The sequence below is a fragment of the Eleutherodactylus coqui genome, chromosome 2 (genome assembly GCF_035609145.1).
Source record: "Eleutherodactylus coqui strain aEleCoq1 chromosome 2, aEleCoq1.hap1, whole genome shotgun sequence".
Lineage (NCBI taxonomy): Eukaryota > Metazoa > Chordata > Amphibia > Anura > Eleutherodactylidae > Eleutherodactylus > Eleutherodactylus coqui.
The window spans coordinates 143819137-143847069 of NC_089838.1; the positions used below are offsets into that span (position 1 = coordinate 143819137).

Here is a 27933-nt window from a genome sequence, read left to right on the forward strand (position 1 = left end):
AAAAAAATACACAAGTTCATTATTTTTTAGATTTAATAATGCACTTGTGTATTTTTGGTAGTTTTTTTTATAGGTACCACATAGATGTACGTTGCATATCAAAACACTACGTATATCATTTTTTTAATAAGCTGGACACAGTTTCAGTGGGTTACAGATAAAAATAAAGACCAACAGTACAAGAATAGTAAATTAGTTGACACTCCGGCTGTAAATACCTACTTTAAAACTTCAGTGTAACCTTTTGCAGCTGCTACATGAAGAGCTGTGCCACCAGATTTTGCATGCCGCGTATCATTTATTTGCCCGCTGTTCAGCCATTGTCTTGCATCTCGAAGCATAATCCTCTCTTCCTCTTTCCTAGCAGCTTCAACATCAATACCTGTTCAGGACACAAAAACAGAAGACAATAAGCACATACTTGGGCTACTACATTCACATTGTGTCCTTCCTGGGCTTCAAGCTGAAACACCGAAAAGAGGAACCACAAGCGTTGCAGTGCTAAAATGTTCTAGCAGGTTTCTATGGGTTTCTGGCATTTTAGCATAGTGGACTATGCTATTTTGTGCAGGTAAAATGCAGGAAACCATCTAAAACGCTCAATGGGTTTTTGGCCATCTAGAAGGGACTACAGGACGGAAACACAGGATGACGAAAAAATACTGTATGTGAGCGGACTCTTAGTACAATACAATTATGAAACAGAGCTTCTCTTCATGTTAAGGTGAACGGAAAACCTGGACAAAAATGGCTACTGACTTGAACGTGCTATTCTGCACCATTCTCAGAGTTTATTCAAGTTCTAGGAATGTGGTGACACCACATGTGCGATCCAGTAGACACCTGTCGCGTACAGAGCAGGCCCGCCCTGTACATCCCCTGCTGCCGGAGGGACAACATCTACACCCTTTTGCCTAAAGAGTTTAACAAAAAAGTGTCAATGCTTCCAAAAGCCACCACTCACATTACATTTTTTCCCCCCAGAATAGTCTTCTGGCTCATTCACACGGTGTAAAGACCACGCGCCCAGGGGTCCTGTCCCGGCTCACGCCCGAAATACTGAAAACTGGATCAGGACAGGGACATTAGACGGGACCGCTCTCAACCATTAATTGACAGCTGCAGGAACAGGAACCAATAAGTCTCCATTGTCACAAGTTGAAGTTGGCTTCCAGCATTTTGTGCTGAAGGGAATAGCATGGAGTTAACCCCTTAAGGACCGGGCTATTTTGTACCTAAAAGACCAGACACTGTTTAGAGATTTTACCCATGTGGTGGTTTTACTGCTTTATTCTTTTTTTGTTCAGCGGTCAAAATTATTTTTGCTGCCTTTTTTCATATATATCTTTTCACAGACTTTATTGTTTTTTTGGGTGGTTGTATAAATCTTTAAAAAAAAAAAAAAGATTTTATTTCTAGTCATTTTTCAAAATTAGTAAATTTACTCTAAAATAAAGTAGGGAAATGGGTCCCTTATTTTGATGTGAATGTTTTGATATATAATTTTAGGGGTCATTCACATTGGATTTTTTTTTTTTTTTTTTTAATTACACACTTTCCCCTGTAGCATCCATAGGAGCCCCAGTTACGGGGATAAATAATCCCTGTAGCAACAATAGTCGCTAACAGAGACGATTAGGGTCTGCTAGGACCCTGCAGTGCTGCTGTGACAGAGGGAACCCAGCAGTTACTTCCACTATGTGTCCCGGCGACCACGTAACAGTTTTTTGTACAATGGGCTCATTGAAGCGCTATGTAGCCTGGGAAGGAAAATGTAGAGGCGGTTAATAACTACTTTTCCCCTTCTCCTCCGGGTTCTCAGCTGCGTCTGACAGCAGAGTATCAAAATTGCTCCTGCTTGATTGCAAGAGCAGAGGCTTTAATCCGGCGCCATATTTTTGCTATCAGCCAGCATTTAAACCCTAGGACCAAGCGCTGTATATTTACAGAGCTTGGTCCTTAACCCCTTAATGACACGGCCTATTTTGGCGTTGAGGACCAAGCGATTTTTTGGTATTTTTCCATCTCCATTTTTCAAAAGCCATAACTTTTTTATTTTTCCGTGGACGCGGCCGTATAAGGGCTTGTTTTTTGTGTGGCGATCTGTAGTTTTTATCGGTGCCACTTTTGGGTATATAGACAATATCGTAAAATTATTATTTTTTTTTTTTAATGATAACAGGGAGAGAAAACGCATCAATTCTGCCATAGATTTTTTTTTTTTTTTTTTTTTACAGCGTTAATCATGCAGCATAAATGACACACTAAATTTTTTCTGCGGGTCGGTATGGTAACAACGATACCAAAATTGTTATATTTTTTTTAGGTTTTTACACTTTTTTGCAATAAAACCCCCTTTTTTTGGAAATCTTTTTTTTTTCTCTATAGCTGCATTCAAAGTCCTGTAACTTTTTTATTTTTCTATGTACGGAGCTCTTTAAGGGCTTTTTTTTTGCGAGACGAGCTGTAGTTTTTATTGGTACCATTTTGGGAAATGTTTTATTGCATTTTTTGTGAGGCAAAATGCTAAAAATTAGCATTTTGCCTCTGTTTTTTAGCGTTTTTTTTTACGCTTTTTGTCGTACAAAATAAAAAGCGTGTTCAACTTTTTGTACACGTCGTTACGGACGCGTCAATATCCAATATGTGGGGTTTTAGTTTTTTTTCCCTTTTTTTATGCTAATATTAGAAAAAGCATAAAAAAGGGGGTTTTTACATTTTTTTTTTTTACATTTTTCTTTTTTTTACACTTTTCTTTTCTTTTTTTTATACTATTTGAGTCCCTCTGAGGGACTTACATCACTGTGCCTATGATCGCTGTCATAAGGCATGGCAGAGCTACTGCTCTGCCATGCCTTATCGCTTGTACAGCGATTATAGGCACAGGCAATACAGGACGCCAGTGTCTGGCGTCCTGTTGCCATGGTGACAGGCCGGGCTCTCGCGATGACATCGCGAGTTCCGGCCGGACACACACAGGGATCGCGATCCCTCTGTGAACTCTTTCCCTGCGCGATCTACTTAGATCGCGGCAGGGAAGGGGTTAACAGCGGCGGGCGCATCTCCGATGTCCCCCCGCTGTTGGAGCGGGACGCCGGCTGTGACTGACAGCCGGCTCCCGCTGCGGGATAGCGTGGGATCTTGTGTGATCCCGTGCTATCTCCAGGACGTACCAGGTACGTCATGTTGCGGGAAGTACCAGGCTGCCATGACGTACCAGGTACGTCCAGGAGCGGGAAGGAGTTAAGGCTGGGTTCACACGGGGCGGATTTTCGTCGGAAATCTCACGGTTTGGCCGCAACAAAAACCGTGAGATTTCCGCCGGGAGAACCGCCGCGGTTTAAGCCGCGGCGGCTTTGAAGCGGCCCGGCTGCGCTGCGGCCAGTGCTCCCATAGAGGAGAGCGCGGCCGCAGCGAAGAATGGACATGCTGCTTCTTCTGAAACCGCGGCTGCGGCCGCCGCGGTTTCAACCGGATTTACCGCAGCGGATTAGCCGTCCCGTGTGGACGAGATTTCTGAGAAATCTCATCCACATGGCTGGCTAATCCCGGGATTAGCGGCCGCGGGCGGATCTGCTGCGGCAAAACCGCGGCAAATCCGCCCTGTGTGACCCTAGCCTAAGGGGTTAACGTTAGGACTGTGATGTGACCAACATCCCAAACTAAAGTGAATGTATGGGAATAGAGCGAGTGACGCCAGGGGTCCTGTGTTTTAATATCTTTCCCTCAGCTTTGCGGTAATTTCCAGCATACTGAACACATTTCTTCTACTTGCATTTTATAGCCTTGCAAAAGATGTTCCTGGAACACAATTACATCTGTGATGTCAACTGCAAACTCGTTGGGATGTAACTTCTATTGGGAAATCCATGTCAGAAGGAGCAAGGGAGTCACACTAAAATGACGTTCACATTAAAGAAACAGAAGATGCAGATGGGTTTTCCCAATAAGTTCCCATTTGGACGGGGCGATAGTCGTCTAAACGACTGCACAAGTGCTGACGTCACCACTAAGTTAGTTAGCGCTCGTGTGGAGCGTTTAGACAGACAGCCTTCATCGCTGGATCGCGGGCTCCTCGCTCAGCACCTTACCTTCTAGGTGGAGCGGGGAGCATTTACATGTAACAAGCCAGCAATGCAACAATGGTTTTTATGCTGACTGAAAGTCAGCAATTGCGAATAGTAAACGATTTTTTTGCATTTACACGGGACATTTATTGCCCATTTTCGTTTGAACGAATTTTGAGCGCTAATTGTCCAGTGTAAGTAGGCCCTTAAATCATACAGACAATTACTGATTGAATGTTTAAAGTTCACAATTTGACAATAGATGAAATGAGAAACTTTAGGGTCTCCTGGGCCACGTAATACACAGTAGGCCATAAAGACCCCAAACCGCTAAGATACAAGGCACTACACCTGTTATATATGCTCAAGGACTTTCAGAGTTTTGTTTTTTTTTTATATATAGTTTTAGATTCCCATCCCCAAAACTATATAAAATTAATATACTTAGGTCTCATGTCCACAGGCTGGTCTTCTGCACTGCGGATGCGTGCGGGCATGCTGGCCAACGCACCGTCCACTTTTTTTTTTCCAACTCCTGCTTCCACGGAGATCCGCGGCACATCTGCAGTGTTAGCTGCAGACAGGCCGCGGATAAGACGGCTTCCATTGACTTCAATGGAAGCCGTCTGTGCGGGGTCCGCAATGAAATGGAGCATGCTGCAATTTGTTTTCTGGACCAGAAAGTCCACAAAAATCAAATCTGCACGCTTTAATTAATTTGCAGACGTCCATGCATCCCTATGGGCGGCTTGATTTGCGGATGCCCTGCGCAGATTTCGCAAGTCAAACCTGCCCGTGGACATCATGCCTTACTGTGGTTTCAGACCACGACATTTGTCAGGAGATGTCACTCAGTCAGAAGGCTTGGAGACGTCCCATAAACCTATCACATGGGGTTCTAACATAGAAGCCCCGAGGCAGGTTTACAGGAGGTCCCTGAGGACGCCCCCTTCCAGCCTCCCATTGGCTGCAGCGGTCATGTTGGTAAATCCATATGACTGCTGCAGCCAAAGAAAGAAGCAAACCAGAGCAGCGGGGGAGGAAAACAGAATGCCGGCAGGCGGTAACTATTGTGTTTTTTAATAGATAGATTAATAGACTGAAAACACCACAAATGTCCACTTCAGATCAAGAGTACATGATGTTAAACAGCAGGAGACAGATCACCGGTGCTGTAAAGTAGTGCAGTGGTAAAGTCATGGGAAGGGGGACGGAGCTGTGCCAGCCAATACGTCACTAACAGTACTGACATGCACATTTTCAGACTGACTACAAATAACAGCAGTTTTTATTGTTAATGGCAGCCAATAATAGAGATGCATCCACACGTAGTTGATTTGCTGCACATTTTGTTTGATCTACAGCAAATTTCACTCTTTCAACTGAATTCCAACTGCAGGGGTGAAATCTGCAGCAAGTCGGCTACATGTGAAAACGGCTTCTAGCTGCAGTCAGTGTAAAATTATCCATGTCTCTACTCCTATCCCTGGCACACCCATGTCGTGGAATAGCCACAATGTGGGGACCCAGCCTGAAACTCCACCTCTTTGCCAACCATCTCCACCTTCTTCCTGGCCCAATTATCAGCAGCCTACGAAGCCAAACCGTGGCATAATCCCTTCCGCTAAGTGTTCATAGGGCCTTCTGTGTCGGATCCAAATAATAATAATCGGTGAACGATTATTACACCAACACAGCCGTACACATTTTAGTACATGTTGGCCATTACAATTCTTCAAAATTGGCCATAGACGGTCAATCACACAGGGCAAAGGATGAACGATATTTCCCAGGGGACGTCCTTTCATGGAACAACTGATTGCACCCCATATAGTCAAGTATTAGTGACAAATAATCCTTTAAGGATATGGTCCCCCTCCCCCCCCCCCCCCCCCCCCACCCCACACACACACCTCCCCCCACAGGTTCTCCTTTTTCCCCCCCGCAGGTTATGGATGTGATTTGTTGAAAAATCATCCACTGGGTCTGTACTATGCTGCATATTTCCCATACACAAATCCACAGCGTTTACGCCAAGTGTGGGTATACCATAGGGTCCGATGTATAAAAACTGTTCTATGAAAAAGTTTCCAGCTTTTAATCTCAAACCTGCTCTGGAAAATACAAGATCAAATCTGATTGCTTCGTATGAAAAAGCCTCATGTTTTCTGAGTACACTTGGGACCCTTGCCTTTATTCCTTTTGCTTCGCTTTAGAAATTGAGCATGTCTTCAATAAAGCAAATATTAAGCACTAAAATGATCAATACTGCAGACAAAGATACAATAGCAGCAGCATTCTGCGAGGGTCTACGTTCTGCGGGGTTTTGTCTGGACGTACTTTGCATCACTTTGCCACCAGCACATTGGTTACACTATGCACTACAGGGATCAAACAGAAAACAAACAGATTCTAAACTCCTTGGACAGACGCTTGGTGCTGGTACCTTGCCGATTAACTTCATTCTGAAGCAGTTCTTCCATCGCCTCTTCCTCAGCAATGTCTAATGGAGTGTCACCTTCACTATTCACTGCTCCCACATTTGCTCCTTGGCTAATTAAATATCTGCAACACAGAGAGACATTTAACAAAGGTTACCATAAGTTTGTCAAACCAAGTACATTTTTACTAACAAATTTTAAACCCTATTTGGAATATCAAAATTTCCAGTCTGAGAAACTGATATGTATGTGTGGGACACTTTCATATACACCAAAAATGGATGCCAGTCTCACCTCTAGGACCTGCAGCTATGCGGAAAGCAAGGGTCCAATAACCCCCATAGAAGTGAACAGTGAGAGCACTATGCACATCAACTCTCCATTCATTCTCTGCATCCAGGGGACTTTCATGTTTCCCATAGTTGTTGGTCCCAGCTCCAGGACCGGCACCTATCAGACATTTATGCCATAAATGGTCAATGTGAGAAGACACCTTTTAGGACTCGTTCGCATGACCGTACAGACATGTGGGCACACAAAAGAGACTGCATTAGCTATTGCCTCTTTAAAGAGACTGTCACCATCTTTTTTCACCCCCGAGGGCAGCATAAGTTAGTGCCAGCCACACTGATTACAGTGACATGTCTGCTGTGTGGATCTGTGCAGTAACTTTGGAGAAACGTGTCTTATCAGTAGCAACAGGTGCATAGAGGACTACCTGAAGTAGTCCTGGATATTCAGGAGCTCCAGCTAGCTACACCCACACTGTTTTCCAGTCACCAATTGGCAGCCATTGGCTGGAGGGTGGGGTGGGTGTGGCTAGCTGCTACTCATGAATATGAGGACTAGTTCTGTGTGTTGCTGCTACTAATTAAATTCAAGTTTCTCCAAAACTACTACAGATACACAGCAGACACATCACTACAATCAGTGTGACAGGTACTACCTTGTGCAGCAAATAGATGGTGACAGCGTCTCTTTGAGGCCACCTTTAAACAAAGTGGGAGTTGTTCCTAGGATTCCCAGATGCAACTAGCATCAGATAGCACATGTACACCCCGTCCCTGCGCTGTCCTGTGTCATGGAAAGTAGACTTCGCATGTCCTACTCTCATCCATGAACTGGACCTCAATGGCAAATGCTGCAATTTGTTTTTCCTTTACAGATTTTTTTGGCATGAATACATACCAAAATACTGTGTTTTCAGTTGTGATCCCCTTCAAATGCCAGTGACTAGACCGTTCTAGTAGCGCATTTTGTTCTTTTTCCAAAGTCCACCTTATGCGGAGACCCTGAAGGAATTTATCAAGACTGGCATCTCATAAGCCAGTCCTAATACGAAGTGTGCTGGGGGGGGGGGGGGGGGGGCACCAAAATTAAGAGGCACCTCTTTAAAGATCTTATGCATCTTTTAGTGGTCCATGCACCAGCAAACCAAATACATGCCAACACAATTAAAAATGAAAGGGCAGCACAAAACTGAAAAGTTCAAACTTTCGTGCTTGAAAAAGTGGTGTGCTGCTGTTCCGGGCCAGAATGTGGTCCTTCTGCTATACGTGTGACAGATAAAGGACCTTCTGTATAATGCAGGATACCAGATGTGCGAGCTGTCGTCTGCAGGTTTGCATGGGGAACAGAAAGGGGTTTGTCTGGTAATTAACGATGGGACATCCGTCCAAAGCCGATACGCCTGCTGTTCCAGGATTGTATTTTCAGAGTTTACCATAAAACCACGTCCCTTCCAGATGATCCACTCCCTTTATAAGAAGCTTTGCCCCCGTCCCCATTCTCATACGCCTGCTCAGTGCAGCCACGGAGGGGCTATACAACCAGCAGTTCGCATATCTTGTGCAGAAAGTATATGGCATAAGCACTGATTTTCACCTTTCATTATACTGAAATGCCTCTGCTAGGGGGCTACACAGATCAGCACGTATATGGAGCCCAACGCCTCAGTAACAGGTGGCTCAAGTCTATTTCCAAACAGATTTCCATTTAATTCCGCCGACAATACCAATATGGGCAACGTGCACTTGAAACATTTACTGTATTGGCTAGCGTTGGTGCAATATACATGGTTTAAGCAGGCACCTGAGATTACATTTCACAAAATGCTTAAAAGGAAATGTAACACCTAGAATTGCATTTATTAAAACATTTATATCTATCCCCTTTCACAGTATTGCTTCCTGTGATGAGATGACTAAAGCATTCTCTCTACAGAACAGGGGCAGGGGACCAGCCTATAACACCATATTTACATGGGCGTGTGATATCTGTCTGAGCAACGCACAATGATACTGCACCTATCTGCAAGCAAACTCATTGCTGCCCATGAAAATTGTAGTAAAAATTAAAGAAAAAAAAATCACACTCAATGGGGGGGGGGGGGGGGGGGGGAAATCGCAAATACACGCAAGTGATGCAATTTTTTTTGCATCCAATAAAAATAAAGGGGGATTTCTGAACAGAATTTTCCAGAAATAGGAAATGCTGCATTTTTTTTTTATCATGCAGCATCGCTGCAAGGGATAAAACAAAAAAAAAAAAATCCCTTATGCATATACACATTTAAAATAATGGGTTCTTATCGCAAATCATTGCTGTGCATATCACAATACACAGAAACTGTGTATAAAAATCACCCTGTGTAAATGCACCCTTAGGCTGATTTTACATCTGCGGCAGGGGTTTTGTTTCTGTGCTCCGTTCAGGGATTCCCTGGCTGAACGAGTCCATCTTGTGACAGAATCGAACCGCACTGAGTAGACCTCATTGATTATAATGGGGTCTGTTTGGTTTCTGCTCAGGTGCCTGGCATTCTAGTAGAAGAAGCGCTATATGCATTGCTATTTCTTCTGGCATTTTGTGCCGGATTTGCGACAGACCCTCCAACCAGAGTCACATGGCTGTAGGCGTGTTGTGCCCCAGAATCTCAGGTGCAACACGCCAAGCACAGCCATCTGTATTGACCGGACAGTGGGCACACATGTCCTATTCTCAACCGTAACGCGCACAAATATAGGACATGCTACTGTCCTTTCCGCACAGATCAGTCCGTGTGAAAGGCTGCTGTTCTGAAAGGTCTCACTGGACGTAATAGCTCTGTGTGGGGTTCATGAAATTTTTGGACCCGGTCTGAATAAGCCCTCAGCGATCTGTTTAAAGCTACAAGCTTGATTAGTACAAGAGATCCTACTTTAATATAAAATGGGCATCTTTGTATCTTCTATTCACTGCAGGTGCCTTACTTACTCAGCTATGTCGATGTATCCGCAGGAAGAAGCAGCGTGCAATGGGATCCAGCCTTCATTATCTGGTTGGTTAATACTAGCTCCATTCTCCACAAGAAACTTCACCATCTCAAGGTTATCATCAATGCAGGCCTGTAGGGAGAAGGACAACATGAAGCTTAAAGACATCATAGCTGTTTCAAAGCAACACACACTATTTACAAAGCATCAGAATATAAACCTAGCAGACGATGGGAGATTTTCTAACCCTATGGGGAGGTTCACACGGGGCGGATTTACAGCGGAATTTCCATACAGACCCTCCACATACAAGTTCTGTGGCAGTGCCAGTAGCAGTACAGTGGATGCGATTTTCAAAATCTCATCCACAAGCTGTTGAAATAATCTGCACAAAACCCGTGCAGAATTTAATTCTGCAGCACGTTAATTTTATCGCAGTCTCCGTTCTGGAATTCACCTCTTCTCAATGGGGGAGGGAGAGAGAATTCTGCACAGGGATTCGCTACAAAACTTGTATTATTTGGAGGCAGGCTTCCCGCGGCTGATCTGCTGCAGAACGCCCACTGCAAACATTCCGCTAGAAATCAGCCTTATAATTAGAGATGAGCGAGCATACTTGCTAAGGACAATTACTAGAGCGAGCATTGTCCTTAGCGAGTACCTGCCCACTCAGAAGAAAAGGTTCGGGTGCCGGCGGGGAAGAGCAGGGGGGAACGGAGGGGAGATCCCTCTCTCCCCTGCTCACTCCCGCAACTCAACCGCGCCAGCACCCGACCTTTTCTTCCAAGCAGGCAGGTACTCGCAAAGGACAATGCTCGCTCTAGTAATAGTCCTTAGCAAGTATGCTCGCTCATCTCTACTTATAATGTAAAAGTTGCCATATTTTAAGAGGTCTCAGATTTTCAAAAGCCTGTGCCACTTATCGTGCCCTTCTGCCCACTTCACATCATTGCTTTGTGGTCCCATGTGCATCGGAGAAGGAGCCGACAATAGCTTTGAGGCATCTTATTGTGCGGACAGCTTATTCGCTCACAATTTCCTTTAGGGTTCAGAATCTTGTCTGATCACTTATGAGGCCAGCAAACCCATTAGCTGTGCAGCTAAGGACCATAGCAGGAGTATCCAGGGTGCAGTACAGTAAAGCAAGCTGTTGGTTACTAATGAATCAGGTATGGTCATTCAGCTTTGATTCTGTCAAACTGCATTTCTTTAGGTATGAGTAATCCTAGTATAGTATGGCGTCTCTTGAAGCACATTGTATATAGGCAGTATTACTTTTTATACTTATTAAAGGTTACGTTTTATTACACTTCGGTTTGTACGCGCCTCAATAGTTTGACACGTCCTGTTTTATAGAGAGAACTTTTGAACAGTCATCTCATCACTGGCAAGATTAGAGCCAAAGATGGTAATACTGTTACAGCATCTCCCACTTGGGCAAGTAGCAGGTCCGCTTATGCATTTCAAGAATACGGACGTGACGATTAGTATAAAAATAGGTAGGTTTAGCTGATCAGTTCCCTTTAAACTGGTTGCGCCATTTTTTGAAAGCTACCCTCCATAAGACAGATCCCTTTCAGATGGGTGGGTGTCCGACCACCAGTACCCCCACTGATCTCGATAAGGCCGGTCTGACGTGCGTTGGGAGCTCCGGTCGGAGGTTCCAGTGCAGATCCGACTCAAAAAACCAGAAGCTTAAAAAGAAGCATGCAGCGCTCTTTCTTATGTCTTAAACCAGGGTAGCTGAGCGCAAACTGAAAATACCCCTTTATAGTCAAAGGGGTCCGTTTGGCACCATTTGGTTCAGTCCCAAGTCGTTTAGCTGCGGGGAATGCTCTTACTTGCTCCCCGAACTGAGCTGGAAAGCGGAGCCCCGGGTGCAGGTGGGAAACCACCCTTTCAAGCGTGTCCTAAATGGGGCAGTAGTGGTTGTACATACACACCGCAACGCCATTCATCAGCAATGCACAGGTGGAGGCACTACTACCCCCAACATCAGGACCCAACCAGGGTATCCTCACGACTTGAGGTGGTCTGAGCAGTCAGATCATCACAGATATAAACGTTCTCTATGACTTGTAAGCATGGCACAACCCCTTTAACAACCAACTGTTGCATTAGACAGATTGACAGTATTGCAATAGACTGTATATGTCAGCTACAGACTATACCAATGGTTTCATTTTGTACTGTTGAAAAGCTGAAAAAAAATCTTTAATAGAAAAAAAGAGCCAACTTTTGGGGCTACCCATTTATATTTTGCTAAATATTTACAAGTCAACAAATTCCTGTGGGCAAACTTGGCAGATGACCCCACATAAATGGGATTGGACAAGCATCTCATACGTATTGGTGCTGGCAAACTTCAAAGGCAGGGATTTCTCAGCTGCAGCCAACTAAACCGTGCAGAATAACTTCCAGCCAAGTGTAAAGTGAGCCTGGCTGGAGGTTCTCCATACCCATCCATCATGACAGGGACTGCAGGAAGCTGCTGCCGCAGTATCTGCCATGGCCTGCATGCTCACACATCACGTGGACACACTAATGGCCATCCTTTTTACTGCATACTCCACAAGCCGCCTCATACGGTGACAACTTGTTATAACCACATGCATAGCGACAAAGAATCTGGCATGACGGCATTCCAGTGATCTGTGAACTTACACAACTTCAACCAAAGCAATGAGGTGAAATCAACTTCCATGGAATAACCTCACCAATAGAGAAAGTGCTCCCTAGTTTACAGAAGGTGCCGCTGCTCTGCGGTTTCAGAAAGCTCCCGGAGGAACTGTATGTAAGCTGCCTCCTCCAGGATGAAGCGTCACACACCCATCCATGTCCCTGGCCACCTTTCGGAATGCTTAGGAATTAGACACCGACTTACAGGTTAGGTGGCACTAAAAAGGTGATGGGCTTAAAGGGGTGTTCTAATGTCAGACCCGAGCCGGTAATGCAGGCAGCGCCTACTGAATTCAATGGCAGGTGTGCCTACAGCAATGTGCACAGAGCTGTCCGCTTTGGCCACTGGATTTTCACCTGGCTCACTGACTATTGAAAATTTCAAGCAGGAGACCACCACGAATCAACTAATGATGATGGATCCTATGGGAGTTGGAGAAACCACTTTTCATTGTTCTCATACCCCTGGCCGCTGCATACGGAAAAATATTCCATCTTTGCCATGATTCAAGGAGATCAACACACTCCGATCATTTTACAGGTCTAGAAGGTGCTTGAATTCGGCCGATCTCCCAAGACTAGATTTGGACTATGGAATCTGCAACAGTCACCTATGCGAACGATCCGCTGTATTCCGCATCCATAAACGAAAATGGAGCACACTACAATTGCGATTTCTGCTGGCGGAAATAAATCGCAGCATGCCCTATTCTTGTACGGACGGCTTCAAACCCGTGCCTATCCGCAATTGACATTGCGAATAGGTCGTGGGTAGGCACATCGACTAGCAACTCCGCAGGAAAAAGACAGATCTAAAACAGAAATCTGTACTCCACGTCTGAATAGCAAGCCACCAGTTCCATCCGCAATGCAGATCAATACGTGTACGCGTGAACATCGGCCGAGGATAGGGCTGGATTCCGCTGCGGGCTCCAGCATGCAAAATCCGACCCTTCCAAGTCCCCTGCCTAAAGCACTATAAACTAACTTTTTGGACTCCTCCCTTCCCCTGGTACCCATGTGGTGCCTATTGTTGAATCTGCACGCCAGATGAAAATGTGACTTTTCAGAGTACTGAACACGTGCGCTCCTTTATAAGGCTTTGGGAGAGCGCTCACGGGACACTGAAAGTCAGATTTCGGTGCGGCTGGTGGGCATCGGTGACTACCACAGGAACCAGGAAGAGAGTGATCGTATTAAAATAAAAAAACCAAACAGCACCCGGCTCCCTGTCATCTTTCCTATTACCATAAATTAGTTTATGGCGCTGTAGGGAGGTGACATTCATCTAAAAGGAAAAAAAATTAAGAAAATTATGTTTAAATCAAATTTTAGAAATGTGAAAAGCAAATTGTTCCAGCAGCACCAACAATCTCCCAAAGCAGGTCAGGTCATCAAAAGATGCACTGCCAGTCAGGAGTCTCAACCCTTCCACTCCACAAAGTCAGACGGATGAATGTAGAAGACCGGCAGCATAAACGGGATGCAAGCAAAATATTAAGTTTATTCACCCATCATATATAAGTAGTAGCGATGATGGTCCAAATGTTGCTAATACTTATATATGATGGGTGAATAAACGTCACATTTCGCTTGCATCCTGTTCATGTCACTACAAAGAGCCAAGGTAAAAAAAAAAAACAACTCACAAATATTGCAGTTTTCACTTTGGCCGCTACGTTCAATGAAATCTGGAGTGAAAACTTTTCATTATCACAGGCAGCATCACAATAAAGATAGATAACAGGATCCATCATTCACGTTCGGTGGAGTCACAGTCTATCAGCCCCCTATGAGCACATGACCTCTACAAGCCTAGAACCGCCTACTGGAAGACCCTCCGTGTCATGTGACTGATGTAAACATCTCTATGAGGGGCAAGCTGAGTGTAGCATAAAAGGCTGCCAGGATAACGCCGGGTAGTCATGTACTATAGGGAAATGAGAACTGTAGAAAGCTTTTGGGGATAAAGGGAATGTGTCACAAAACCATAAGTCTGAGTAACGTTGGCTCCATGCACCTTGAGAACATCTGTAACTATGAAGACTGCTAGGAGACAGAACTGCTTATGCCGCACATTACAAAGCACAGGAGTAGCTTATTTGACCAAATTTGGTCAGATAATTGTGCCTTATTTGGCAAGAATTCTCTTTAAACAGTTAAAACATTCTTTTCACTTATCACTTTGTAGCTGAGAAAGTTACATCCTGACAGATGCAATCACTCTGCAGCGAGGCCAGGAGTCGGTGGCCAACAGGCCTACAAAAGGCCGGCTAGTACCCCTAGTGCAGCCCGCTGCTCTTCATGACCAGAAGTGTTTTACTGCAGCTGTCACAAACCTTCAATGGTAACGCTGAAAAAAGGGCAGGGTTTTTTGTGGCGTTTTGTTTTTTTTGGCCAAAAGCATTGCAGCCAAATATTAAAGTCTATTTATGTACATTTTACACTTCACTGTAGAGGATAGAAAAAGACTACACCGTCCTGTTAAAGGGCCAGGCTTGAGTCATGTTGAAAAAATCCAATGAATCACTTCATTGTAAGGAAATTGTACAGATATCAGGTCACACTGAAGGTGGAAATAAACCTGAACTGATTCATCTTCAACATGACAAAAGCATGGCATTTTAATAGGACGGTGTAGACTTTTTATATCGACTGTAGCATTTTGGTGTGTGCCTTTTTCCAGAGCACTTTTGGTTATGGTATTTTTTAGGCTTCGGAGTAGGATTTAAGAAAAAAAAAAAAGGCCATGCTTAAGACACTTAAGAAAATATATATTTGACATATAAACATACACAAAAAAACAAACATGTAGATGAAATAAAGGAATACAGATAGTCCCCGACTTGCGAACATTCGACTTACGAATTTCGCTAGATACGAACTATCTGTCCTGCACAGTATGATGTCATGCTATGGCATTACATCATACTGTGCAGGGAGCGGAGAGGCTTCTATCAAGCCTGATAGAAGCCTGTCCGGTCACATCGCGGTTGCTGGGCAGCCGGGGGCCTTCTGAAAGGCCCTAGGGCTGTCTAAGCAGAGCGCCTAACAAGCCGTGCGCTTGATAGGCGCTCTGCATAGGCAGCCCTGGGGCCTTTCAGGAGGTCCCCGGCTGCCTAGCAACCACACAGCGTCCCACGATCTCATCGTGGGACGCTGTACGGGCCCCCTGAACGTCGGGTGCAGGCTGTTCTTACAGCGGGCACCCGGCGGCAGCAGTTCCGACGAGCCGCGCCGCTCGTCAGAACTGTTAACACTTTAAATACCGCTGTCAGAGCGGTATTTAAAGTGTTAACAGTTCCAACAAGCGCCACGGCTCGTCGGAACTGCTGCCGCCGGGTGCCCGCTGTAAGAACAGCCTGCACCCGACGTTGTATGGAGCGGGATCCACCCGCGATCCCCTCCATACAACCATTTGTTCGACTTGCGAACAAAACGGACTTGCGAACAGGCTCCCGGAACGGAACCTGTTCGCAAGTCGGGGACTAACTGTATTCCCATAAACAGAAGTGCAAATCCCGCCTCTCAGACCCACACTAGGCGTCTGCTGACCCCTTTCCCCACCTGATGAGGCAGCCACATTCAGGTGGAGGAAGAATGGAGAGGTAGCTGCACATTAAATCACTTCTATAGGAGGCAGGGAAACAGCTGAGTCGGGGCTCCTTCACACTGGCTAGGGCGATATCATGCCGCGAATCCCACCCCTATATTGCGCTAGTCATCCATGTGAAACCCGTTGATGCTAGGCCTTTTCACGCAGAAAGCCTTGCATTACTGTGGGCATGAAGAGAGCCCCCACGGCGGCTGTCGTGGAGCTCTCCTGATGGTTTTCAATGGGCCCTATTGTAAACGATGGGCGATATCGCAGAAAGTTAGGATATGCTGCAATTTTATTCCTGCATCGTAACACAGTGCCATGTAGCAAAACATCGCTAATGTGAATGGGGTTCATATTTGTGCAACTCGCAACCTACAAATCTAGCACGATTTTCTCGCCAGTGTGAAGGCAGCCTAAGAATTGATGGAAATAACCCTTTCCAATCCAATTCATATCCTGGTTTTCCTAGGGGGCTTACTCTTTTTCTGCTGTTATACACGGCGCTATATGCTGGCTAGAGCCAGTACTGCATGAGGTGACACGTTGGATAGGCTCCGACAGCAGAGAGGCTGGCAATATACAGTAAAAGAACCCCGACGGACATCTCCCAACATCGGAGCTGTACAGCCTTAAATCATAATGTCTTCAGACGTCAGACAGTGGATTGGAAAGGGTTAAAAGCCAGCTTCAGCATTCAGCTGTGTTTTTGAAATCATTTTGTTTGATGGCTTTTTCTGGGTCAGTGGATTTTTTTTGACTGGTTTAATGGGCCCTCAGTGCTGCGGCCTTCAGAGGTGAAGGATGCAGGAGAACTGTAATATAATGGCCAGAAACAGCGCTATCCTCATGTATCCATAGCGCTGCTTATTCGGATCCCTCCTTTGCAAATATGCCATCAGAATTATTTCATATACACACACACACACACTAATTATATATATACACACACACACACTAATTATATATATACACACACACACACACACACACACTAATATATATATATATATATATATATATATATATATATATATATATATATATATATACATATACACACACATACATACACACACACTTTGAAGTACTAGGTTAGTATTTATGTTGTAGAGTCAAGCCGGATCTGTATAAACCTATGGAAACGTTCTTCCAGCTTGTGATGTAAAGTTGCTCATCAAGTACCCCATTATAAAGCTCCTAGAAACTGGGCCGCTGCTATAGACAGTCAGCTCTGCAATCTAAAGGGACCCCAAACCGCTTGAGAGTAGCAAAGTCCAGACACATTACCACAAAAAGCGTTCCCCCTCATTAGCTCTACAGCTACCAGAGGAGCTGGGGTGTTGCTACGTGCCATCACTAGATGGGGCTTGTATATACTTCGCTCTGACTATAGTAGGCTTGGTCTTCCCCCAGTAGACAGAGAAAGTGACGTAACCGGAAACTGCAAGATCTGTTGCACTATTCCACCCAATCACCAGTGATATGTGGAGGGATGGGGGGAGGCGCCAGTTCACATAAATGACCGGAAGGCTGCAGGACAAGTATTTGCAAAATCCACGCGGATTTGAGCCGCGGAAATCCACACAGAACGGGGCCCAATAGACATGAATGGAGCTTCCGCGATTGATTTTAGGTCCGCTGATTTGATTTTATGGTATTTATTTACTATCCGCGCGGATCTAAAATCCCAGCATGCTCCATTTTAATAGCGGATTTCGCACAGATCTGGCTCCATTGAACTCTATGGGAGTCGCGGATCTGCAGCGATACACAAATACATTAAAATGCATTTGCAGATCACACCCACGGATTTGAAGCCTGGTGGGTGGGGAAAAGGGGTTTTCTCTGAAACATCAGTCGGCCATTTTGTTATACCAAGATGTAGATGCAGCAGCTCATCAAATGACTGGACACTTATGCGACAAAAGGAAGAGAATTTTTCTTCGTGCCTGCGCAGGTCTTGGAAAGGGGCAGCAAAAGGACCTCGAGGGCGCTCCTACACAATGGGGTGCACCCAAAAGTGTCATTTCTTTGACTTGGGCTCCCCGTCTTCCTCCTCCACATCAGAGAGCTCATCATCAACGAAAAATAGGTCATTGCTCCAGCAATGGTAAAGCAAAATGTCTTCTAGGGGTTGGCTTATAGGCTGGACATGGTTGGAAGGGGTTTGGTTTCTTTTTCCCAATTTTTTTTTCATTTAATTTCCGCGCGGAATCTGCAGATCAAATCCGCTTACACCAGTGCGGGGGGGGGGGGGGGGGGGGGAGCACAGAATCCGCGACCACCCACAATTGGAGTCCGAGTCCCACCAGGGTTTCTCGGCGGTGTGAACACAGTAAAGGTATAATTAATAAAGGAGTCTGAGACAACCGAGGAGCTGCAGGTTTGGCTTACCACTAGTAGGATTCTAAGCCTAAGGCCGGCTTCACACGAGCGTGACGGGCTCCGCAGTGGAATATTCCGCAGTGAAGCCCGTCACGGCGCCCCCCAGAGACCCCATACTTACCAGCGTAAGATAGCGTGAAGACGCTTCCCCGCCCACCGCCGTCACGTCATGTGACACACCCACCGCGTCACGTGACGCGCCGGCCGCGTCATATGACGCGGCGGCGGTAGGCGGGAAAGCGTTTTCACGCTATCTTCCGCTGTGTTACAGCGGGAGATAGCGTGCACGGACGGCTTCCATTGACTGCAATGGAAGCCGTCAGCACGTACACCCGCGGCAAATAGAGCATGCCGCGGATGAGGACGGGAGATTTCACGGTGCGAAATTCCACGGTGGAATTACGCATCGTGAGCATTGAGCTATTAGGTTCAATAGAACCTAATAGCAGGGGGCAACGCAGCGGATTTTTGCCGCGAATTTACGCGGCGTAAATCCGTTCGTGGGAAGGAGGCCTAAATTCACATATGTGCTGTATTCCTTCATTATGGGAGCAGGAAAATAGAATCCACTGGATGAACAGATCCATCTTACAATGGAACCCCCCTGTCCCAGTGGACCTCATGGACTATAATTGGGTGCATTCTGTACCAGCACTTGTTCCGCATGCACGACTTTTTCGTCCAGCATTTGAGACCAGATCTGCGACAGAGGCTCTGAATAGATGTGAATAGAGCCCAAAGCCAGTCTCACACTGGTGTCTGTGAAAACACCACATTCAAACGCGTTCAGAGTTTCTCAGCTCGCCCCATAATTGCAATGGGTGATGAGGTGCGTTACGATAATGCTGAATCTCACTAAAATAGAGCAGACAGTGTTTAAAAATCGCGGTGTTCGGAACCTGGCGTGCGACCGCTCATGTGAGAAACCACATTGAAACGTGGAGGCGTTTTACAGTGTTTAGCGTGGCATTTGAAACGCCGCGCTTAACGCTGTAACAAACGTGATTGCGGCCTAAGGCTCATTTCACACCACATTAGGGCATCGCTCAAAATTCCATCTCCGCACTGTTTTTGCAGCAGAGAAACAATTAAACTTTGAATAACTGGTCTTTTCTTCTCATTTATTTCAGTGTTTTTTACAACACAGAAAGCTTTCCGTTTGCTTCCGTTCCATCAGGTTCCTGCTTAACGTAAGAAATAACGCAGCCTGCGGCATAAATTACTCCATTTAATGAAACCGAAACCTATGGAAGCAAACAAAGCTTTCTGCTCACCTTCCGTTTTTCTTTTCTTACAAACCCCACTGAAATCAAGGAGGGAAAACACTGTTGAGTTGAATTCAGTTTCTCTGCTCCAAAAAACGGAGCGAGAGATGGAACTAGGACTGAAGCCCCAACGCTGGCATGAAATGAGCCTCAGACATGTCCCACAGAACATGGATACGTTCTTTTAAAGACTTCTGCACATGGACTTTCACTAGACCAGGACCCCAGCTGAAAACAAGGTTCTCAACCTGAAGCTAGAAATTTGGCACATCGGACACCAGCAGGTACAGCAAGTGACCACTAAGGTCTCGGCAGTCATAGGCTGTGCTCATTGGCATCATGGAGCGTCTGCACTCGAATAGGCAAGTACTATTTATTCTATAACATCTGCTGCCCGGACCAAGCGATAGAATTTATGGGGGAAAAAACCCTCTTCTCTGAATACTGATGGATAAGGAGATAAACATGCAGATTTATTGTTCTCACAGATACAAAGTTGTTGGACTGACAGCAGATAATGTGGAGGAACAGGAGAGACAGGTTTCCTCTGTCCGATCCCGGGAGCTCCCTTGATGCGAACCTTCTACTAAACAGAGTTGTGCACTAAGTTGTCACAGAAAAACGGTGCCAGGAAGGATCATTTTGTTCGATATCGTCACAACAATTACTGCATCGTCTGATCACTGCTTAACATCCTGCACACAACCATTCTCCACGACCAAGAAAACTCCCTTCATTCCAGGCCAGAAGAAACTTATTAGGGAAGATTCGTCAAGAGTGTCAAACTGCATCGCTTACATGATGGCAGAAACCTCAGCAAGTGTGACAAGCTGGAGAATGTGGCGGGATATACTAGATACCGGTCCCCTTTATACTGCCTCATGGCTAGCAAACTGTGTCTGTGGAGCATTTTACAAATCCTCTCAGATACGTCCCCATTTGTAGACCCTTTCAAAACCGCTCAGGAAGATCTTAATAGTCTTTAACACTTCGCAAAACCTGCACTTTGAGGACTTTTCAGAATAAGCAGTGTGACTATATAAACTGTGTCCTGTATTTTCCAACAGTTTTTCCTCTCTAGGCTCCATCGCCGAATCTTAGGTACCTCTTAGCTGGTGGGAGGAGACTTATTATGGCTCCATACAGTGCACATAGGAGAGCAGATCTATAGCGCACACACAGAAGAACAGCAGCATGGAGGATATTATACAGAACTACTGAGCAGTGTAGATGTGATCCCATTGCAAATAGTGGCAAGGGGCAAAGAGGGGGCGGTAGCTCAGTGTACTGCTCCCGGCCCGGCCCTCCTCCTCCCTTTACAGAGAGGGCAGCGTATATCGGCCGGGTGTGAAAACCTGACCGATAAACACACGTCTGAATAAGCCCTTATAAAGAGCAGGGGGGGGGGGGGGGAGAACAGCCATGGTTATCACATGCAGCAGGTACTCTTCCCTAGAAACGTGGTATCTACTGGTAGAACACAGTGCCTCACAGAGTACCTGAAAGGGATATGGCACCCATAGACTTCTATGGAGTACTAGTATAGCCCTTTATGCCTCTGCTTTCATATGAGAACAAAATGAATGAAGAATGATTGTCTTCTAAAGGCACTTTTACACGGGCCAAAATAATTCCCCCTCCATTCACTTGAATGACTATTTGCTGGGTTCCCACGGGATGCTTTCTCCCAACGATCTCCGCAGGATAAGCGCAGTGCTAAAATGAGAATGGAGATGCTGCATCCCGGGAATCCGCGCCGGTTTTACCGCAACGGATTGTCCGCCCCGCGTGGATGAGATTTTTGACAAATCTCGCCCCCATGGCTGGCTAATCCTGGGATTAGCGGCTGCAGGCGGGTTTGACGCAGCAAAATTCCACGGCAAATCCGCCCTGTGTGAACCCAGCCTATAACTTGTGTAAAGCAGAGAAGCGGTAGTCGCAGGTACGGCTGTAGGCACGTATGCACCCAACAGTGTAAATGTAGGTTATCCCGGTATAAAGGTTAACGGTATTGCTTGTCACAGACTCTGCTTTTAGAACAACTGAAATGGGATTAGGAGACATGCCTGAAATCTAACCACCAACCTTCTCTAAATCTGATCACTATCTGGTTGCTAAGAGCGGCTGGAAGCTTTATACACTCACCCCCGCTGCAATATACAGGAAGTGTCCCAACATAGTGATTACACACCAGTTCTACAAAGTGTTAAACTTTGCTATCATGTTACAATACATTTACGTTTAACCCTAAATGGGAAAGGCCTCCAAGAAGCTTGTGTGGGTGGGGTAATCAGGAGCCATTTCCCTCAAATCCTGCTACATGTCATAAACCTTCATAGCACTCAAATAGGGCAGCAAAGGTCAGGTTCACTTTACGTGGAGAAGCCCTTTAAGGGTTGTCCAGGGTTAGAAAAACATGGCTGCTGTCTTCCAAACACAGCGCCACCCTTGCCCGTGGGTTGTGTTTGTTATTGCAGCTCAGCCCCCATACTGTTGTATTGTGTAACCACATAGAGATCTGAGCACCGTGACAACAGAGCAATGAACACCATGACGGCTGTTCCTGCCTTTCAATAAAACAGCTGAACTGTCACATGCTGTCAGACAAAGTGTCCGTTGCCTATAGCAACCACAGCGGAGCTTTCATCTTCCATGACTCTTCTCCATGCGAGTGGTATATTGACTGATGTCAGGCTACAGCAGTCAGTACTTATCCAGAAAGTCCTATCAAACTCTATGGAGTCCTGTAGCACCCCAGATGGTTATGGGTGCTGCGCCTAGAATACAGACAGTTGCACACAAGTCCACTACAGGCACAGAGCAGTAGAAGGTTACACTGGTATCATAGCTGGGGTGCGACTTCAGCTGGGTGTTTTTACGAGAAGAGAAATGCAGGCATCCTTGCAACTTCCATCACCTAGACACAAGTTCACCCAGAACTTCTTATAGAAGAACTGAAGTTGCATACTGTATGTCTTGACAGGTAATTCCTTCTTATAGAAAGGCCACTGAAGGCATAGGAGAGAAGAGTACAAGGTTTGGATTCCATCTACGACTGTGCCTCCCAGTAAAGCCCAATGTCCACAGGCAGATTTGAATTTCAGCACCCCGTGCAGAGGATCCGCAGTTCAAGCTGTCCATAGGGAACCATGGGCGCCCACACTTGAATTTTGACATGCAGATTTGTTTTCCAGAGTCTGCATGCAGAAAACAAGTTGCAGTATGCTCAATTTTAGTGCGGTTCCCACATGGACGGCTTACATTGAAGTCAATGGAAGCAGTCTGAGGCCTCCCTCACACAGGCGTTTTTGTACAACGGTTAGCACTGCCTTTTTATTGCTGCGCTAAACTCTATACACCGCTCCCATTCATTTCAATGGGGCTGTTCACACAAGCGTCAAAATGCAGAGTCTTCAACACTGCGCTTTGAAAGCCCTGTATGTTCTATTTTGAGCCATTTTCAGCTGTGCGTCGCCTATTGAAATGAATGGGCAGTGGTTTTAGCGCTGCTGAAACCGCAGAACAACTTGGTACTATGTTTTTGATAGAGCTAAATGCAAGCCCCAGCTACACTACCTTAAAAAATGCAATACTCACCTAGCAGGCGCAGTCGGGTTCTTCCCGCTGATCTCCGGAGCTCTGGGCACTTGTCAGCGCCAACAGGGCATTTTTTGCTGGTGAAAGGGGTTAGAAGACCCCGCCTCCAGCAAAAGATTGCTCTCATTGGTTGCTCAAGCACTGGCTCAGAAAATCAGAGCCAACGCTCGATGAACCAATCACAGCCATTCAATCAATGGCGGTGACTGGTTCATCGAGTGCTGGCTCTGATTGGCTGAGCCATTTGGCTGAGCCAATCTATTGCTGGAGACGGGGGCTTCAAACCCGTTACCAGCAAAAAATGCCCTGTTGGCGCTGACAAGTGCCCAGAGCTCCAGAGAGAGAGGGACCCGGACGGCGCCTGCTAGGTAAGTATTGCTTGCTTTTTTTCCTCTCTCCTCGGCTGAGTTATCAGCTGTGGTGAAAACACATGCCAGCGCTGTTGAAAAAAGCTGCATTTTTGCAGTTGCCTGTGTAAGTGAGGGCTTATTAAGAGAAAAAAAAAAAAGAAAAAAACTCTGCATGTGCGTCGGCCAGTGCTTCCACGCACATCTGCAGTACAGAAAAAAGAAACCCGGACACCCATTCTAATTTAATAATGGGTAGACTACTTAGCACGCTGCTCAATGCACAGAGTTGTGGCTTTCAGGGCCGAAACCAAGGTAATGATGGGGAAGATACGTATAAGACTTACATGCACGGACTAAGCGGGTCACTTTCAGCCCAAAAGCTTGGCTTATAGGGCTAAAAATTAGGTGACAGAGATGAGTGAGCATACTCGATAAGGCAGACTACTCCAGCGAGTAGTGCCTTAGTCGAGTACCTGCCCACTCGTCTCTAAAGGTTCGGCTGCCGCCGCAGGTGACAGGTGAGTTGTGGCGGTGAGCAGGGGGAGAGAGACAAGCAGGCAGGTACTCGCATAAGGCACTACTTGCTCAAGTAGTTTGCCTTATAGAGTATACTCGCTCATCTCTAGTGACAGTCTCCTTATGCATGTAATACACCCTTGTGAATGAGCCCCAAGACTGCAAATGCAGGAGTTTTAATTTACATATCTCTGGAAATTGTGGACAATAATCAAGACAACACACATGTCTAAGGCCGGATTCACACGAGAGAGTGGTAAAATCCTGTGTATATAACAGTGTTTTATCACTGTGCAAGCCGATGTATCGCCCTGTATGGCAGTGATTTGTGACTGCGCATAACAGCGCATCTAATGGACGCTAGCCTACGTTATCTTCCTGTTTTTTTTTTAAATTTCCCCTCTGTCATTTAGTGATGATGCATATAAGCACGACATACATGATGTAATTGAGTATGTATAGTTTTTTTTTTTGTTTTTTTTAACACCCCCCCATAGAAAACAGTAGGACTCCATTACGCGTAATACTCGGGAAAATAAAACCTGCTTCATTTTTTTACTCCTGTATTATATGCAATAAAAACCGCGTGTAACAGCGAAAATCAATTATTTGTATTGCTGCAATGTAGCAAGTATCATATGCGCACCTAAAACGCAATTCAAATCCGCTCAGAGACCGGCCTGTTAAAGGTGTTGTCCCACTTGTCTTCTCAGGTTGAACCTCCACTCACTAAAAACATTACATCTGTAGATAATTACCTTTAAGAACAGCTATTTGCAGCCTCACATCACATGATCAGTGACATCAGCAGTTTATATATATGGCTGATGTGAATCAGAGACCCATATTAAGCACCACGGTTATGTCAATGTCTGCGTCCCTATGTAGATCCTGAAGTGGAACAACGCTGGAATAATCAGTGTGGATGTAGCGCAAGTGATGCCTTTATTATACAACCACTTTAATGCAACACAGCAGGCTGGGAGGCAGACATAAAACGTTGTATAGATTTGGCCAAACCTACTAGACTTGTGTTAGGCCACGCTCACACAGGCGTTTTTCCCTGCGTTCAATGCTGCATTTTCAGCACAGCACGAAACGCTGTCAAATGCCACCATTGATCTCAATGAGGCTTCTCGGATATGTGCTAAAATGCACTTGGATGATAGCGATGCGGTGGGAAAAGCAGTTAGGCTATTATGCCGCTCTCCTACTGGGAAGTATATTTCATACCACACTAATGAAAAATGTACCCAACACTTACGAATGCATTCACACGTGGCAGATTTTAATGTGGATCCAAAGCAAATCTGCATCAAAATCCACATCATTCGGTGCAACTTTTGCTGTGGATCTGCAGCAGATTTCACCCTTTCAATTGAAGGTCTGAAGTCTCCTGCGGATCCACAGCAATGGTAAGGATTTTGACTAGGATTTCCCACTAAGGAAAATGTACCAAATCCGCTACCTGTGAATGCACCCTTAAGAACTGCTCCCACTGAAGACAGTCCTACTGAAAGAACCTTGTGACAAGAGCGCGCTCTGATTACTCCGCTAACACGGTCATTTGGGAGGGGCACTTTGCTTTCAGATACCTGAATGTAAAGGACAAGCCTAATGATATGACGGCATTGTACGGTTGTCACCCTTTGCACAAACACTACAGTGGAGGGCAGGAGATCATTTCAGGAAGTACTCAACCACTAACTTGTGAAATACAGCTCAGGTCTCTTTTTCCCCTTTTTCAGATTCTATTAAGTAAACTGCAGTCTTCCATATAAAAAGGAAATGGACATAAGTGAGAACCTTTCCTATGTAACCCAAGAACTAGGAGCACACGAAGCCGACAAGCTGATTCTTAGTGACTCCAGCTCTGTACTTGCTGTACTCCTCCCTGATGACAATCACTGGGAAGTCAGCAAGCGACCCAACAGGATATAGGAAGAAACGCTTGCCCATATAAAGGACGGTCACCCTGTGTGCTGCTTCATAACAGGGTTATGCTCTCCAAGAAGCAGCTGTGGACGGTGACACAATTTGGCTTGGAGATGGCTGGTATCTAGTTTTCTCCTACATTCCTGTGCATTGTTTGACAGTAAGAATAATGTAGACTGACCTCTCCAGTATAAAAACGATATAGTAAACTAAAAACCATCACATAAGAAATAAAAACAAAACCTGTCCTAAGTGGATTTGCCAGTGCTGCTGATTTGTTTGAGCAGTGCACAGACCTCTACTGACCAATAACTAGAGCTTTTTATGGTCACCGACAGCCGGGCTCCCCTCCACCTGCCATGGGTGGTGGACTGTTAAGGGGTTCAGCAACGCAGATTTACCCTTCTTGGGCAGGGATGAACCCTATATCTGCGGCCTGGCATGCACATAGGTGTACAATCATACAGGAGATTCAGGGCAAGTAGCCAAAATTCTTGACATATTTCAAATACTGAAGCTAATGGCAGCAGTCCAAGCCTAGCCTTATATGATATGTTGTCATCCCAATACACCCGTCACCAGAACACTCTAGAACCACCCAAAGCAATGACCAAATGGGAACCTACTGGCAGCGAGTATAGGGGCAGCCACCAAAGTCATCAATGTGGGCATACACATTTCACTGTGGAGACCTGCTGGAACCCCAGGGTCAACTGTTCTTTCTACATCAGGAACCAGAAGGTAAAATACTTGAACAGATCGACTTGGGTTGCAGTCTTGTAACAAGCAGAACCTGACATTAGATATGCCATTGGGCTAAGTTCCTGTATCAGCTAGTATATGCTCAAATAGCCCAACCTAAAGCCCCTCCAATAGGGTGTGAACATCCGGAGATTCTCTATCCTACCTCATTCTGCAGCAAAGCTCCATCAGGATCACCAGTACCAGCAGGGGTGTGATAAGAGACCAAGTACATGAAGCGTTCGTTAACAATAATTCAGGGGGACTGATGCCACTAAACATCATGTTAGCCATTTTCATGACCCTTGGCAACCCTAAAGGCAAGCTCTGTCCATATTTTTTGGTTTGGCACTTCAGTTGTGTGATATCCATGCCAGTATCCGCTCTGACAGTATCAGCCATCGTGTTCTTTGGTAGCCGGGTCTTTTGCCACTGATCTGTCCAAGCATCATAGATTTTTCTAGCGACTTTTACACGGCCACAATCCATGAGCCTGAGCCCGGTCAGCTCGGCCTCCGTGAGCCTGGCCAGCTTGCCCTCCAGTGATATATCCTATACGATTTAGGACTTCTCTGTTACTCTCGTCATCCAGGGTATACGCAGCAGTTTTCGCCAGCCCCACAGCTCAAACGCATCAATCCTCCTTCTACCAGCTTTTTCCGCAGTCCAGCTTTCACATCCATACATGGCTATGGGGAAAATGGTGGTTTGCACTATCCTGCGTTTAGTTTCCATACTGATATCCCTACTTTGTCCACGTTCAGCATCATGCTTCGCCCCAATGCTATCCTGTTTTACCTCTGGCATAGATTCTCCAGCCTGGCCAATTTTCAAACCAATAAAGATGAAGTCTGGCACGCATTTTACGACCTCACTGACGATTTTGATTTGAATTTGCCCATTTTTTGCATTCATCATATGACTAACCATCATAGACTAGCAATATCACACTGCAATAGAGGCCAATCCACACCATTTTCTGGTGACTATTAGCACCTTAAATGTGACCATGGAAAAGTGGATGTGCTGGGTTTATTTTATACTGGGCCAACACAGAAATATTTTCCCAATAGAAAGTAACAGCAATACAGCGGCAAAAATG

The 27933-nt window shown here is 45.6% G+C and overlaps 1 protein-coding gene across 4 annotated transcripts in view; it reads right to left on the reverse strand.

The window, feature by feature from the left end:
- Positions 1-27933, reverse strand: part of PPP1R12A (protein phosphatase 1 regulatory subunit 12A) — an 87166-nt gene that overhangs the window by 51227 nt on the left and 8006 nt on the right. For all 4 annotated transcript variants that reach the window (XM_066591701.1, XM_066591699.1, XM_066591700.1 and 1 more), the window contains exons 2-4: positions 9764-9894; positions 6514-6632; positions 223-382 (exon numbers count right to left, since the gene is read on the reverse strand). In XM_066591701.1, the coding sequence (XP_066447798.1) occupies positions 223-382; positions 6514-6632; positions 9764-9894 (410 nt within the window). The remainder of the gene's footprint in view (positions 1-222; positions 383-6513; positions 6633-9763; positions 9895-27933) is intronic.